The sequence below is a fragment of the Pelodiscus sinensis genome, chromosome 23, assembly GCF_052426305.1.
Source record: "Pelodiscus sinensis isolate ZL-2025 chromosome 23, ASM5242630v1, whole genome shotgun sequence".
In the NCBI taxonomy this organism is placed as follows: Eukaryota; Metazoa; Chordata; order Testudines; family Trionychidae; genus Pelodiscus; species Pelodiscus sinensis.
The window spans coordinates 12,998,999-13,015,003 of NC_143074.1; the positions used below are offsets into that span (position 1 = coordinate 12,998,999).

Consider the following 16,005-nt stretch of genomic DNA (forward strand, 5'->3'; position numbering starts at 1 on the left):
CTCTCCACCCTAGAGGCAGCTGCATTTCAGAGGTGCTGTCATAGGTGCAGGGAGCAGAGGTGACAGGGGTGCTGCAGCACTTCCAGGTTTTGGACAAGCTTCCCTGTGCCCAGGGGCCAGCCCAGCTGCCAACCTGCTACTGGCTCCACCAGCCCCAGGTACTGCTGGCTTTGCCATCCCCTAGGGTGTTGCCACCCGCTGTCCCCAGGATCCTGGAGGCTCCACTGCTGCTAAGGATGATGCTGCCGGCCCAGGGCTCCACAGCCGCCTCCAGATGAGGCTAATGTGCCAACTCTCCCACATCAGACAGCCTGGACACACCAGTTGCTACAATGGCATCTGATCTGTCCGGTCTGGGAGAACTGGCAACCCTTCATGTGACCCCATCCAGGGGCAGAGAGGGGACAGAGCAGCGGGAGGTGGGGAGAGTGCAGCTCAGCACCCCTGCTCCAGAAATAATTCCAGCACCACAGGGAGAGCCAGGGGCCAGCCAGCTTTTCCACTTGGGCAGCACTGGGAAAGCTCCCCACTTCCAAATACAAACCGGATTGTGCCTGCCTGGGCCCCAAGCAGGCTCTGGGCCCTTACAGCTGAGAAGTGACAGAAAAAGCCAGGCATTGGTCTGAAGGGCCACGTTTCGGTCTGAGCTGTGCAGGCCCTACCCCTCCTGCAGTCTCAGCCCTCCTGGGCCCCGGGGGCTGCTCTAAAGCCTGAGGGCTCTGACTTGGTCTGCGAGAGGGAGGCGGAGCCTAGCGGGGAGCTAGAAAGAAGACAGGACCCGCTCCCCTCCCCCTCGTAGGTGGCTCCCTGCTGTAACCTGGAATAACTCTCCCCCCGGTGGGAGGGATTTCCACTCTGAACTATTTAAGGAAATTACGCTGGCGAGGAGGAGGAGCCGGCCGGCCGGCCAGCATGCAGCTGCCGCAGCAGCAGCAGGCGGGGGGAATTCAGGGGGTGCATCGCTGCTGCTGGGACAGGAGGAGGAGACCCCCCCCCTCCCGCAGCTCAGCCCCAGGCGCTGCAGACGCGGGGTGAGTGTGCCCGCGGGAAGCTGCAGTAGGTCTCCGGGGAAGGGGGCCTGCCCTGGTCAGTTACACTCCCCCCCCCCCCGGTCCGGCCCTGCCGCGGCCCACGTGGCACGAGGGGGGCGCTCAGAGGCAGGCCCGCAAGCTGGGATCCCGGGGCTGGGCAGAGCTTCAGGGGGGCTGACCCGGGGGCCTGAGGAGGGAAGCGCTGCAGCAGCCCCCCCTCCCCAATGAGTCCAGCCTGTTCCCGAACCCCCCACACCAGGCTCCCCCAGACATCGCAGGCGCCAGCGGCCCCAGTGCCTGCCAGGCAGCGGGTCCACCGAGCAGGAGACCCTGGCACGTGGGGAGGCTGCGGTCCGTGGCTGCTAGTGGTGGGTATTGTGAGTGGTGGCTATGGCGTGGTGACACAGGCCGGATTAGCCTCACTCCTGAGCAGGGCTCCTCACACTTCACGGCCCCGGCCCCCTTCTGACTGCAGAATTGCGACATGAGCCCAGCCGAGCCCCACAGCCCAGGATGGGGTGCGGCAAAGCCCCTGGAACTACCCCCCTAGGCAGGGACCATGTAACTTACACCCTGCCACCCCCGGCTGCAGGCCTCGGCTCCAGCGAGTCTGTGGCAGCCCTGGCAACCCCACTGAAATGTGGTTTCATCCCACTGAGAGCCCAAGGTCAGTTCCCCTGGTGAAGCTTCAGGATTTGGGGGTAACTTCAAGGGGGTGGGTGTTGAGCCCTGGCTCAGCTTCCCCCACCTCTCTTGTATGCTGTGGGGTGCAGGAACCTGGGACATTCCTTCCCCAAGCTTAAAAATTTGCTTTCCTCCTGGCTGTGTAAATGGCCAGTAACTCACATGGGGTACAGGCCCTGCGGTCGGTCAGTGTGCATGGGCATGCTCATACACACATCTCTTCCCCAGACTTGCATTACCCTTGGTGAAATCTCAGTAGATAATTCCATTGGGCATTTGCTTCCCCTGAACCATCCTGTCAGGAGGGTCTGGCGGAACTGGGTGGGAGGAAGGCCTGGTTTGCCCTTCCACAGAGCAGACTGGGGCTTCAGCCTTCTTAGTCCACAGGTACCCCAACATCTGCAGGGAAATTGTCACCCTCCCAAGGCCTCCACACCGGTTCCCATTTTGCCTTTTCCCCTGTGGCATCATAGCTCCTGTGGCCTGATGGCTGCCTGTGAAACCTCTTGGGAGAAGGGGTATCACTGTGTGGAGGGGGTTGCTGATGAGTTGAGCATTATCTTGCATGGAGCAGTCCTTGCACACTTGCAGGGGATGCGGTTGGAGGGGTGTCCTTCATGGAAACTTATGTCCAGGAAGTCTGGATCCCTGCGGTGCCTAGATGTAGGGGAGCATGCAGTCCCATCTCTGGAGGAGCTGTCCTCTCCCTGTGTGCTCCTAGTCTAGGCCTCTGCCATTTGCTTCTTTAGCTAAATTGTGCCTCTTCTGGTTGTTACTCTTATGCTGCAGGGGTCATTAACTGGCAAGAAGAGATGGTGTGGGATAGGGTGACCATATGGCCCAAAAAATCTGGGACTTGTCCCGATTATTGATGTTGTTGTGGGGTGCCCCGGAAAACCCCAAATTTGTGTGGAGAAAAGGTCCCTCGCTGCTGCTGATGCTTCTCCTCCTCCCCTTCCCCTCTCTGGGGGAGGAGTCAGGGAGCTTCCCTGAGGCTGGGGATCCAGCCAATAGAAGAAGCGGGAGGCAGTGCCTGTAGGAGCCCGGGAAGCCTGAGTGAGTGGCTGGGCCACGGGCCGGGCTGGACAAAGGGGGGAAGCGGTGTGGTCAAGAGCATCCCGGCTGGGTGGGGGAGGGGAAGAGCGCTTCTCCCCTCCCCCCCCGCAGTCTGGCTGGGAGGGGGTGTGTGTGAAGAGCGGCCAGCTTGCAGGGAGGCCAGAGGAGCATCCCTGTGGCCCAGCTGGGAGGGGAGGGGGGTTGTGAAGAGCAGCACCACTGTGGCCCTGCTGGGCAGTTGCGGGAGGAGTAGGGGTGTCTACCCCCTCAGTCTGCTCCTGCACACTCCCCCTAGGCCAGATCCCCGACCCCCAGGCTATGTCTGCAGTGCCGGGGTTTTCTGGATACAGGAGGTATCCTGAAAAAACTCTGCTGCATCCAGGGAATGCTTTTGCTCTTCCACTTTTTTTTTGCGGAAGAGCAAACGTGCTCTTTCGGGGAGCCCTGTAGTCCTCGTTTCACAAGGACTAAGGGCTCCTCCGAAAGAGGAGGCTTTTCCGTTGTTTGGCCCCGTCAAGACAGCGCCAAATGGCGGAAAAGCCTCTTCTGGAAAAAAAATCAGAAAAAGTTACGCAAATTGTGGAGCGCAATTTGCATAGCTTTTTCCAAAAAAATCTGATAGCGTAGACCTAGCCCAAGTCCACTCCTGCATGCACCGTTCCTCCTGCACCCTCTTTCTTCGCCACACACTGTACCCTCCCTTGCTTCTGCGCCCTCCTCCTCACCAGATACCCTATTCGCAGCCTGTTTCTGCACCCTACCTGCCACCCATACCTTGCAACCTCTCCCTCTTCTGCCCCCCAGCTCCTTCCCAGATCCTGCACCCCATCCCTATCCCATTCTCTGCTGGCCCTGTCACGCATACTGAACCCCTCATTTTTGTCCCCAGCCGAGAAACTAAGGGGGCTCCATTAAATTTATCAGAAAAGATGGGGCTGGAATGCTAGAGGAATGAGGTGTCTCAGTTGGGTCACCTTGGTGAGGGTTGGGTTTTTTTTGGAGTTCTTTTGCTTCTCACTTCTGTGGTCCCCAACTGATTTTTCTGTGAATCAATGGCCCTTGACCCAAAAAATGTTCCCCATGCCTGCCATAAATAATCTAACCTTAAAAAACAACAAATAGTCTGGTAGCACTTTAAAGACTAACAAAACATGTAGATGGTATCATGAGCTTTCTGTTAGTCTTTAAAGTGCTACCAGACTATTTGGCTACGTCTACACTGGCCCCTTTTTCGAAAGGGGCATGCTAATTTTAAACTTCGTAATAGGGAAATCCGCGGGGGATTTAAATATCCCCCGCGGGATTTAAATAAAGATGTCCGCCGCTTTTTTCCGGCTTGGGGAAAAGCCGGAAAAAAGCGTCTAGACTGGCCCGATCCTCCGGAATAAAGCCCTATTCCGGAGGATCTCTTATTCCTACTTCTCTTATTCCTACTTCAAGATAGCTCAGGTGAAATGACGTAATTAACGGTGAGTTCCATTAGCAACTGGTGGTCCATGGAAAAGTTTGCATTGGCCTGTGGATCCCCATGGCTCAACAAGGTTGAGAATCACTGAAATAGAGGTAACCCTGGCTTCTCCCCTGAGAGATCTCCCCAGGCTCTCTGTTCCTCCAGAAGAGCCCACAGAGAGATTGGGTCTGTGGTGAAATCACTGTCAGTCGGGTATGGATGTTGGGCAGACTTATTGTGAGTCTTCCTCATCCAAGCAGTTGATGGTTTAAACAGTATGTTAAGATACCATGTGAAAACACTTGGCGCGTCCACAGAGAGGCAGAAGTATTGTCTCTCTCCAGAGAGGGTTGTGTCATGGTGAACAAGCCCTTTGTGAGCTCTATGATGAGATGAGATGTTTTGACTTCCAGCTTCAAAGGAATTTGTTCTGTCTTTGGGCTGCCTGTTGTCTAGACTTGAATGTGGGACAACACATTTCTGAGTTATTCTGACACGAAGTGAAATCTGTGCTAAAGCTCCCATGTCCAGTGAGAGAGAGCACTGTTGTCAGAAGTAAATTCAAAGTTTCTCCAAATTTCTTCAAAGACTGCCTCTACCAGGCAGTGGGGCTTTGACTGATTGGTCCCTTATATTTTTGAAGGATGACTAAATATTGCCTGGATCTTTTTGGGTAATATCAGATTGCTTTGGGCCCAATCCTAGTTTAAAATTAAATAGGATAAGGTGCTTTGTGAGCAGGTTGAGAAGTGGTCTCATTTGACAATTATTAGCTATTACTTACATAATATAGGCATTGCCATCATGGTATTGACATACATTTCTCAGTAGCTTTACATATAAAATAACGCAGCCCAATTGATCTCCGTGGGCAATGTACCTTTCAAGCAGTGGTGGTCAGGGTTAGTGACATGGTCTCCTCCACCCTGTAATTGTCATGGTTCAGTATTGTCATTCTGGCTTGTGAAAATGGAGGACACTTGATAATTTTGCGGTGACTTCAAAAAATGCAGTTGCAGTCCATCACATTGGGATGTAAAATCCCATTCATTGGTTAACCGGTTAAGGTTAGGTCACACTGGGCCTGCCCCTGGCTCACAGCCCCTTCCGGAGAAGCCCTTGTCCTTAGCAAGCTGGACTCCCCAGGGAGAGAGGCTGCTCTGGACACTGGCGCAGTTCTTGCCTGCGGGGCCCCTGAGTTCTCCAGCGACGGGCTGATCTGGATGAGAGCAGGCCCTCTGTGAGCCTGGAGCAACTCCCATCCTGAAGTAGGTGGGGAGCTGCTCCAGCCCCTTCTGATTACCAGTTAATTGGAACCAGTAGGCAACATCCATTAAGAGGACTATGGAAGTTGTCCCATGAAATTGTGGGATAATTCTGGATGATTCCCAGGCTCTGAGTCAAATGGGGCTGCATCTACACTGCAAAGTAATAGATCTTAGATCCTGGATCTCCTCTTGAATCGAGATTAGATCCGAAGCACTGCACTGTCATGGGACCCTTGGTCTGGACCCTGGGTTAATGCAATTGCAGTGTAGTTGCATGGGGGGCGCCTGTGGGGCCCAAATCCATCCCTATAGATAGAGGATGGTGGGAGCAGTTCTTAGAGGGGTCACATGATACCCTTTACTTCCAGTCATGTGTTCATCTTGACCCTGGAAATACCTCTCCAGGGGTGGGACTTCTTGGGTCAGGTGGGTGGGGCCGAAGGGGTAAGGAGGTGGCCAAGGTGTCCGTATTTTTGGTTCAGAAAAATATGGTCACCGTATAATAGACCTTCCAACAATATAGAGCCAAATTTCTCTTCTCGGTGTGCTGGGTGGCAGGGGGTACGTGGGTTGGGCATTGCAATCCTCTAGTTCTGTCTCTGGGGCATATTCACTTCTGCTTTCCCAGCTGGGCAGTGCCAGGATCTCCAGATGAGTAGCCACTCCGGGAGCTGGGGAATGACATTTAATGTGCTCCACTGCAGTTTTCAGACTGTGTGTGAACTTAGGCATTTAAATAAAAGTAGCTGGATGCTTCCTGCTTCAGTAGGGCTGAGGGTGCTGTGTGTTTAGGGGTCTAAACCTGGGCCTAAGTTTGAAAATGTGGGGCCAGATTGAGGAGTAAGGGAGGGGGAGCCCTCACTGAAAAAGCACAGCTGTCTGCAATGCCTGGGCCTCTTTGTTAGTGATACAAGGCACAAAAAGCTTGACTAGTTGTAGCTTTGTAGACAGCTTTGGGGCTGGCGTGTCCCCAGTGCCGGGTAATGTTCTGGGTCTGCCTCCCACATCCGAAGGGCATGGCTGGAGCTAGAGTTTATTTCCATCTGCTGAGTCTGGCAGAATATGGATCTGTACTTCTCAGCCCATGTAGCCCCAGTAATAGGGGACATGGCAATGGAGTTTGGCTTGGCTGGGTGGCAAAACACCCTTTGTGCTGTCTATTCTGTAGCTCCCTCTTGTGTCCCTATGTACTTGCAGTGTAGCCAAGGCCTCTGATAGCAGGTGTGTGAGTGCCCAGGGCTGTGCAAGTTACACTGAATCCCCTGGAACCTTTCTTCTGGAAGGTAATTGGACCTGTTCCAGTCTGTCTCAAGCATGATTCTTCCTGCGCCAGGAAGGTAAAACATCAGCTCTGCCTGATGGGCACATACTGAAACAGTATCATGGAGATGTCTCGTAAGGCACTTCCTTGGCCTTTCTGAGAGCCAAGCACTGAAAGGCTGAACTCCTAGGCCTTGCCGAGGCTGGGATTTTAGCCACTAGTGCAAGCCCGTAGGGCAGAGACGGGTCCAGTTGGGCAGGATTTTGACTGAGAGTGGGGAAGTTCTGGTTCCACGTTCTCTGCCCTGGGATTGCAGAGTATACTCTGTGCTCTCCTGCCTGTTCCTGTGCTTGGCTGGTCAGAAACATGGGTCAGCCCTGGCAGGGGAGGAGGCAGCCAATGATATTTAGCTGCCTGCTTCTTGCTCCTGCACATCCATGTGACTAGCTCGCTGGCAGTGAGCTAAAGTGCAGAGCCAGCTCCCTGCATTCTTTGGCCTGACAGCTGGAGATAGGGGCTCGGTTGCAGGGCCCGCCCTTTGGCTTTGGGCAGCAAGTTTCCTAGCTCCAGAGCAACGGCTGCCGCAGCTGTTGGGTGTCACTTATGCTCATGACACTCACAGGTGTCCTCCATGCTTGTGAATTGCCTGCGTGGATGCACGTAGAAGGAGGGTTGTTGGGTGAGCTCACTGGGCAGCCATGGCTTGGGGATCTCTTTACTTTGGGCAGTGTCCAGATGCAGGCCTCCGAACACTGATTCTTCCTCTTCAACAGCCTGAGCACAGAGCCATGCAGAGCGCGGGGCCCGATCTCTGCAGCGATTCAGGGCAGATCTGAGCAATAAACCCTTAAAAAAAATAAAAAAAAAAAAACCCTTAAACTCTCCTCTTCTTACCATTTAGCACCAGTATCCCTGTGTTGTGCTTAAATCTCTTTGTTGCTCTATGTACTTTGTTAACGTCATACAGAACAGGGTAAGGCCAAGGGCAAAATGGACTCCCTGTGCTTGCTCTGTGGCCCTCCAACGTTCTCTGAGGCCAGGTCTGCGTTACAAAGCTTTGACAGCGTAGTTGTGTTAGCGAGGAGTCTGGGGAAAATAATCGTGCCCCTGCCTGACATAGCTATGCTGGCTAAAAAGCCTTAAGGTGTGTGCTGTTTATACTGGCAAGAGTTCCTCTGCCAGCAAAACTTATGTTGGCTGGGGAAGTGGTTCAGTTACACCAGCAAAGGAACTTTCGTCAGTGTGTGCTGCGTCTCCGCTAAAGGGCTTTGGTGGATTTAGCTTTCGGGCAGTAGCAACCCATGCTGGCTTGGCTGGTGTTACCCATAAAGCGTTTGTAGTGTAGACAAGTCCTTGATGTGCCAGTGCCCCACTGGGATAGTGTCAACTCCTCCATGAAGGGTTGAGAAGAGATTCTTTTCCTGTTCATAAGAACGCAAGAGTGGGTCAGGCCAGCGGGCTATCTAGCCCAGGGCCAAGTGCCAGACACTTCAGAAGGAAAGACCAGAAAAGGGCAGTTATCCTGTGATCCATCCCCTGTCATCCAGTCCCAGCATCTGTCAGTTAGAGGTTATGGGACACCTAGAGCATGAGATAGTGTCCCTGTCTGGGGCAATGAAATCTGCTGCTCCTCAAGTCCCTGAAAGCAGGTGCAGAACCCAATAAGAATCCCCTGCCCCCTCAAGATGAGGGAGCAAGTGTGACTGCTTTGTTGCATTGTGTCAGTAGTGTCTTTAAAGGGAATTTACTGCTGATTTAAGGGGTGGGACTCTCAGCTGTATTCTGTAGATCCTGATGTTGCCTTCATGCCCATAGTACGTGAGCCCCTTCTAGTTGTGCATTGAGGGATGTAGCTAACGTCTCTCAGTCGTCAGGGCAGTCGCGTGACACCCTGAGACCCCTCTCCCCTCCCTCCCACAGCAGGAACAGTGCTGGCATCAAGATCCCAAACATGTAAGTGACTCAGCAGGGACACACTGGAGCCATCTCCAGGACAGGGGAATGCTCCGTCTTTCCCATCCACTCAGCCCACGGTTCCTCTGCTGAGATGGAAGCTAATTGCTTCCACTTGCAGTGCTGAATTTGCATGTGCGCTATGGGCCCTGGGCTGACACCATGCCATTTATCTCCACACAGGCCACAGAACAGGGATCTGCCTTTTTGTCATTAGAGCTCACGCTGGTGGACTAAAGGTGAGACTTTCCATGACCTGCTACAACCTCCCCAAGCTCTTACTCTCTGGGTACTTTTTTACATTGTACCCTCTCTGTTGCTGTTTAACATCATGCCAGAGAATGGATGCTCTTTAGGCTACCTGCAAAAAGATTTGTATATATAATGGAATATTTCTCAGGAAACGTAGCCCACAAAACCATCTGTTTCTACATTGTAAAGGTGTTCTGAGTCCTTGCATTTACCCTTTGGCCACGCTAAATTTAGTTTCTAATCCCCAGAACACTGCATCAAGTCCTCAGTGGTTTGAATTATGAGTTGTCTTTTGGAATTTACAGCTTGTATTCCTGATTATACCTTGACTTTATTATATTGCCAAGTGTCCAACTTATGGTCATGACTGAAATTTACAGTCTTCAGGCAGGTGCTTAGAATATCTTTTAGCTACTCTGGATGTAATTGGGGGTGATTGATGGGGTGTCAACCTAGATAAACATGTAATCTATACACCAGTAACTGTCATAAGACTTTTAGGCAGGGATGGGAAGGGTGTGTATATGAGGGGGAGGGGAGGAATGAGAGCTCAGACTCAGAAAAGGCACATTATGGAGCAGGGTTCTGGCTGTCTGGCCATGGTGCCACTGCCCCAGGGATATTGTGTCCAGTTGTGGTCATTTCACTGCCACATAGGTATTGTGGATGAGGTTGTCACCCCAGCTTCTGCCTCTTCATGCTGCAGAAAGGGCCAGACTGGCATGAAAAGGCCTGTATGTGTCGGGGGGGAGACGTCTGCCCGTGCAGGCACAGCAGAAATCAGCCTTGAAGGCGGCTTTATGAGGACTCCCTCCCAAGCCCTGCAGCTGGGCACTGCTGGGAATGGGAGGGCTGGGTCGGGTGGGGCTGTAGAGATTCTGTGCAGCCCTCACAGGTGACTCCTTGGGGCTGTTCATGGCACTGACACTGGCCGCCTTGCTCTGTGGGGCTCCCCTCCACCCTGTCCCACTGGGCCAGGTCAGCCTCAGGAAGAGCCCAGGACTGGAAGGATAAAAAGCAGCTGAAAGCCCCAGGATGCAGCACAGAATGTCCCCCTGTCCCTGAGAGGGAGCTGAGAAGGATTGAACTGGAGAAAAAAACATTACTGGAGCCCAGTAGGTCTAGTCTGGCTGGGAGCCCTTAAAAGGAGGCTGTAGTGCAGTGGTTCCCAAACTTTTTGGCATCATGCCCCATTTTTTATTTTTGAGAAACCCTCATGCCCCCCCCCCCTCCACACCTGCTCCCAAAAAAATAGCAGCAAAACTTGGGGTGGGATTGACGGGATTGATGTGTATGGCTGGGTTGCCTGGTGCCCTCTCTGGGATTTCTTCATGCCCCCCTGGGAACCCATGCTGTAGTGGATATGCAAACACCTGAAAAGATGGCCGCTCCAAGGGCAACCCCTTGTACCTATTTGAAGAGAGCTAGTGCCAAGAAGGGAGCGGAGTTGGCAGGGCTTGTGGGATGGGAAACTGTTTTTGTGCGAGGTTGATAGGCAACCTTCCTTAATGAAGGGTGGTGCCCAAGGCATCCACTTTCATTTATTTAAAAATGGCCTTACAGCTGCAAAGGGGAAGCTTGCAAGCCAGGGCATCACTCACTTACTGAGCTTGCACGCTGCTCCGCTGCTTTCTGCCAGTGTCCAAAACTTTCCCAAAGTGAAATTAGCCAAGTCTTTCTGCTGCAATTCAGAACCCCACCGATGGCTTGTAGACAGGGCCTGACAATACATTTCTCATCTTGGCCTCGGTGCTTGGTGGCAAAGTTACATTTTGCAGTTACAGGTCTGGCAGCCTGACCTCTCTTGGTTTTCTTTTCCCTTCTTTTGAGGAGCGAGATAAGTCCCTGATCCGGTCCTGGGCCTAGAGGACAATCCTGCTCAGCAGCATGACCAGCGAGGTGGTGGAAGATGAGATGGAATTTTATTCCAAGGCTGAGAAATACTGGAAGGACGTGCCACCTACGGTGGACGGCATGCTGGGTGGGTACGGCCACATCTCCAGCATTGACATCAACAGCTCCAAAAAATTCCTGCTTAAGTTCCTTCGGGTAGGTGGTCTGGATCTGTCCCATAGCTTGCCCATTAACTCTGGGGGGGTGTCTCTACCATACTCTAACCACGGCTGAGTGGGTGGCTCTCTTTCACCCACCGCTTTACATAGCTCTTTGTCCAGAGACCTAAATGTTCTGCACAGAGTGAAATGTATTGTTGTTTTTCCTTGTGTGTGTTGGCTGTCCAGTGCCATGATGCTGGTTGTCTATGAATGATCTCCTTCATGGCCTTGCTAATCATCCGCACCCACTGTTAAAGGGGGATAACCTGATGACTGGTTAATCGCGCCACCCCTCTGCCCAATGGCAAATGATCTGGCTCACTAGGGAGCCAAATCTGGCTCTTTTGAAACTCAAGTCCACCCTTCCCTTGTTCCCCCCGCAGCAGAGAGCCCATGCTGGCACTACAGCAGGGCTGGGCAAAACAATCCAGCTTGTGGACACAGCAGGGAGCCTCCAGGCAGACTCCCCTGCTTGCCCCACCCCTACACGCTGCTCAGAAAAGCGGCTGCGGGCCTGTTTTTCACAAACTGTGAGCTGGGAGGGGATTTGGGGAGTGGTGCTTCATGGCTGCTCCCTCCCTCAGCACAATCCCATTGGCTGGTTTTTGGCCAATGGAAGCTGCCTGTTTCAAGAATAGGCAGTGTGTGAAGCACCAATTCCCCCTCCCCTCAGGCTGTTATTCAGAGCACATGGCTCTGCAGCCTGTGCAGGGGCAGGGCAGGCTCCTGAGAAACGTGCTGGGCTGCTGGCCTGGAGTCTCACTGGTAAGTCTCCTGGCCAGAGCCTGCCCTTTGCCCCCCCATCCCACATAACCCAAATCCTCTGCCCCCCTCCTGAGCCCATACCCCCTTGCAGACCCTGCACCCCAGTCCCCTGCCCCAGATCACAGTCCTCTCCTGCCCAAGGTCACAATCCAAACCCTTGCACTGGCTCACAGTCGAAACCCCGGCACTCCCTCCTGCATCCCAGTATCCTGCCCTAGGTCACAATCCAAACCCTTGCACCCCAATCCCATGCCTTGGGTCACAACTGCCTTCTTCACCCAAACTCAGTGGCCCCCCCAATCCAAAAAAGGTTCCCCACCCCTGCCATAAAGAAAGACAATGTTGAAACCTTTTGTGTTGGAGATAATATTTTACTTTATTTAAAAATGAAGCCTGGCCAACACCCCCCCCCCCCCCCCCCAATTGGGGCCCAGCCCTCATCTGGCCACAGCATCATAACATGCCTGCACCCCCTCATACATCCAACTCTGAGTACATTATACACCTGAAACCCCTGCCCTCCTCATGCTCCCACATCCCCAACCCCCTGCATAAGATTAACAGCCAGAATGCACACATGAAACTGGATTTGACCAGTTATGATGTAAACTTCAAAGAAATGTGCAGCAGCAGAAGTCCCATTAAATAAAGCCTGTGAGCACAATGTTTCATTGATGCTATTATTAATGATAATATCACTGATCGTTGACAAAGTTGTATATTTTCAGTCATGCAAATGGGCATTCTTATATGGCTCTCTTGACCACTAGTTCTCAAATGTGATGATGTTTGGCTCTTTGGTTTGAAAAGGCTGCTGACCCCTGTAGCCAAAAGGAGTCTCCCTGTGAGTGAGGGGGTGGGGAACTCTGCAGACTGATTCCTCTGCCCACTTGGTGTCGGAGCAGATCTCTCTGCAGGGTAACCCAAGGGAAACTTGTCGTGCCGCTGACAGTGGTGTTCTGTGGGAAAGCAGGCCCTCCGACCACCCCCTTCCCCAGCGCTGGTATTGCCAAGGTTCCCTTCTGCAGGGTTCTGGCTCTCTCTCATGTTCACTTTCGTTTCAGGATGGCCCTAACAGGACGGGGACCACCTGTGCCTTGGACTGTGGCGCTGGGATTGGCAGGATCACCAAGAGGCTGCTGTTGCCTCTCTTCAAAGCAGTGGACATGGTGGACGTGACTAAGGACTTCCTGACCAAGGCGAGGACCTACCTGGGAGAAGAGGGCAAGCGAGTGAGGAACTACTTCTGCTGCGGCCTGCAGGACTTCAGCCCAGAGCCCAGCTCCTATGATGTCATCTGGATCCAGTGGGTAATAGGTGAGACACCTCCCTCCCCCCTGCCATACAGAAAGTCCTCATTGGGTTCTGCTGTCCCTGGCCTACTTATGTTCCCTTGTACAGACTGGCTGGCATGAGACTTCCTGAGGAGGGCGGGTAGAAGTGGCCTTCATGGCGTCACCTGTGGGAGTATGTGCAGAAGTGACCCACCCACCTGAATCAGCTTTGAGCAGTTTAGGGCTCCCTCCTTCCTGCATAGATTCAACACTACTCGGCCCGTCCTGTGCTGTGCTTTTCCTTTCCCCCTCCCCCCGCAGTTGTGTAGGTCAGGGATCCAGCTGGTCTGTTTTCCATGGTCCCTGTGAACGCTCATTTGTTCCTCCCCATGCCAGGACACCTGACAGACGACCACCTGTCTGACTTCCTGAAGAGATGCAAGGTTGGCCTGCGCCCCAACGGCATCATCGTCATCAAGGACAATATGGCCCAGGAAGGAGTCATCATGGACGATGTGGACAGCAGCGTGTGCCGGGACTTGAACGTGGTGCGGACAATCGTCCGGCGCGCAGGGCTCACTCTCCTGGCGGAAGAAAAGCAAGAGAACTTCCCTGACGAAATCTACCATGTCTATACATTTGCCATGAGATGAACCCTGGTGGGGAGAGGCTGTTTACTCAGAGGTACCGTGGTGCCAGCGTAGAGCAAAGGACCAGCACATGGGTCCCTTCTGGGGGGGGAGGATCAGCACACACTTGATGGTTAAAATTCAGGGTGGGACGGGATGTCCCAAATAACTCTGCTGGGGCTGGCTGAAAAGAGCGGGTGGGTCTGGTCCGTTGCTGCTTTTTGTGACAAAAGACCTTTGCTAAATACACTCTCCTGCTGTTGCACCTCTGTATGCAGACTCTGTTTAAACACACACGCCTCCCCACCCAGCTGGAGGCTCTATGGAGAGGAAAAGCCTTGATGCCGCACCAGAGGGGGTACAAGAGGCTGAGTGAGAACTCTGCAACTGCCCTTCCTTGGCTGCTTTCTGATCTGTGGCAGGAAGCTGTAGGCTCCTGGGACATGAAATCTGTCGCAAAGGCGGAGCATGGGGTGGATGCTTTGACAGTGACAGAAAAGGGGTGATTTTTGATTTTGTTCATCTGGTCTCTTTTCAAGATCTCTGCTGTTCCCTCAGGATGGAGCAGATTTTCCTCAGGGGAGGAAGAAAAGCGGCTCTGGAGCTATCATGGGGTTTTTTCTTGCTGCCCATCATCTTTGCCCCTGAGCATCTTCCACACAAAATCAGTAGCAAAAGCAAAATGGTTCACGTCTTCATGGAATCGCAGGGAGTTCTCAGAGCAAAAACTATTTCAGGATTTGATTAAATCCATATTTACCTGAGGAGAGGGCTGGTAGGAGTAGAGGGCTTGCAGGTCAGTGCTCCTTGCCCCAGGGGCACAGCCATGCAAACACAGAGATGGGTTAATGAGCAGCCGTAGGCTGGCTTGCTGTGATACCTGTTCAACAGTTGTTGAGTTGTGTAGCCCAGCTTCTTGCTGGGGGTGTGCTGTGCCGTTCCTTCCCTCCCTGGCCAGGAGAGGTGGAATCTCTTATCCTAAAAGATTTTAAAAAATAACGTTGCTGTAGTCGGAGAATCCAAACAGCCCTGGCACCTCGCCCAGGCAGGGGCAGGCTAGCCCCTTGCTGCTGACACAGGGCAGTTGTTGAATTCCAGGCTAGGAAGTATTTGCCACTTCCTGAATGAACTTGTCCCAAGCAAGCTCTTGCACCTGCCACACGCTGCAGAATAAAAAGCCCTGGTGGGTAGGGCTATGGTGTGGCTCTGAATTGAACCTGGCAGGTGCAGCATTTCAGAGTGGAAGGCTGCACCAGGCCTGTCAAACCACCCCCGCTGTAGCAATTTCCTGTCTGTTACCACTACTCGTGTCACTGCTGAGCAGCAACCCAACAGGAAATGCTGACTGGCGGCGCTGTAGCTCTGGGACATGGGTTTAAGGGTTTGTCTGAATGACAGCTTAGCAAGCCAGTAGCTCACAAGCTCTGGATTCACAACCCAGCACTATATATCACTGTGTAGACCAGGGATGGGCAATTTCTTTTTTGAGACATGCTCGAAGATTTTGGTAAGTGATCAAGGGCTGCACTTTTCTGTGGAGAGGGTGTGGAGTCTAGGTTGGAGGTTAGATGCAGAAGGGTGCATGGGGTAAGGGACTGGGGTGCAGGAGACAGTGTGGGGTCTGAGGGACTTTGGGTGAAAAAGCAGACTGTGAACTAGGTCAGGGGAATGGGGTGCAAGATCAGGGAGGGAGTGTGGGTACAGGAGAGGATTCTGGCTGGGGGGAGAGGTGTAGGAGGTGGCATAGGATCTTGGAGGGGGTGGTCACCTGGGGCGGGGGTGCAGAGGGTTTGCATGGCGATCTGGGGGAGGGAGTTGAGGTGTAGAAGGGGTTGGGGTGCCAGAGGCAGGTGCTGGCTGAGAGGAGTTTACATAAGTGTCTCCTGGCCAGCAGGCTGCATCTCCAAGGCAGGCTGGGCTCCCTGCCTGCTGCAGCCCCAGCCCACTTGAAAATACAGGCTGCTCCCTCCACATGGCTCTCAACTCTGGGTGCAGGAACAGGCTTGGCTACCCCAGTCTGTCAAGCTAATCTCTCAGCTCCTATTGGCTGGTTGTTTCCAGCCAATAGGAGCTGAGAGATTGGCTGGGGTCAGTTTGTATTGGCTGGATGTTCCTGACCAATAGGAGCTGAGCATTGGGCTGGAGGCGGGGAGATGAAGCTTCCCCCTCCATCCAGAGGAGGCACATGGAGCAGCGCTGCACTTAAACCAGCAGCAGCTGCATGCCTGAGGATCCCGGCAGGGGGTCTGCGGGTCAGATCTGGCCCCCAGGCCATATTTTGCCCAGCCCTAGTGCAGACAAACCCAAACCGGTCAGGGCAGCTCACCC

The 16,005-nt window shown here is 53.4% G+C and overlaps 1 protein-coding gene across 5 annotated transcripts; it reads left to right on the forward strand.

Annotated features, from left to right (window-relative positions):
* Window positions 1-867: 867 nt before the first annotated feature.
* Window positions 868-13,948, forward strand: NTMT1 (N-terminal Xaa-Pro-Lys N-methyltransferase 1). 5 transcript variants are annotated; one of them, XM_075906021.2, is made up of 5 exons: window positions 873-1,031; window positions 8,887-8,942; window positions 10,786-11,004; window positions 12,839-13,091; window positions 13,445-13,948. In XM_075906021.2, the coding sequence occupies exons 3-5, from the start codon at window positions 10,843-10,845 to the stop codon at window positions 13,699-13,701; spliced, it is 672 nt and encodes a 223-aa protein (XP_075762136.2). In that variant the 5' UTR covers window positions 873-1,031; window positions 8,887-8,942; window positions 10,786-10,842; the 3' UTR covers window positions 13,702-13,948. The 5 variants fall into 5 exon arrangements, with proteins under 5 accessions (XP_075762138.2, XP_075762140.2, XP_075762136.2 ...); XM_075906024.2 differs by having other exon boundaries at window positions 875-1,031; window positions 10,786-10,936; XM_075906022.2 differs by having other exon boundaries at window positions 876-1,021; window positions 8,886-8,942.
* Window positions 13,949-16,005: the final 2,057 nt, after the last annotated feature.

Bases quoted from the DNA above. Each gene is read 5' to 3' on its own strand.
- NTMT1 (XM_075906023.2), top strand. From the start codon at position 10,843: ATGACCAGCGAGGTGGTGGAAGATGAGATGGAATTTTATTCCAAGGCT. The intron at 11,005-12,838 runs GTAGGTGGTCTG...CTTTCGTTTCAG, and splicing joins TCCTGCTTAAGTTCCTTCGG to GATGGCCCTAACAGGACGGG. The intron at 13,092-13,444 runs GTGAGACACCTC...TCCCCATGCCAG, and splicing joins CTGGATCCAGTGGGTAATAG to GACACCTGACAGACGACCAC.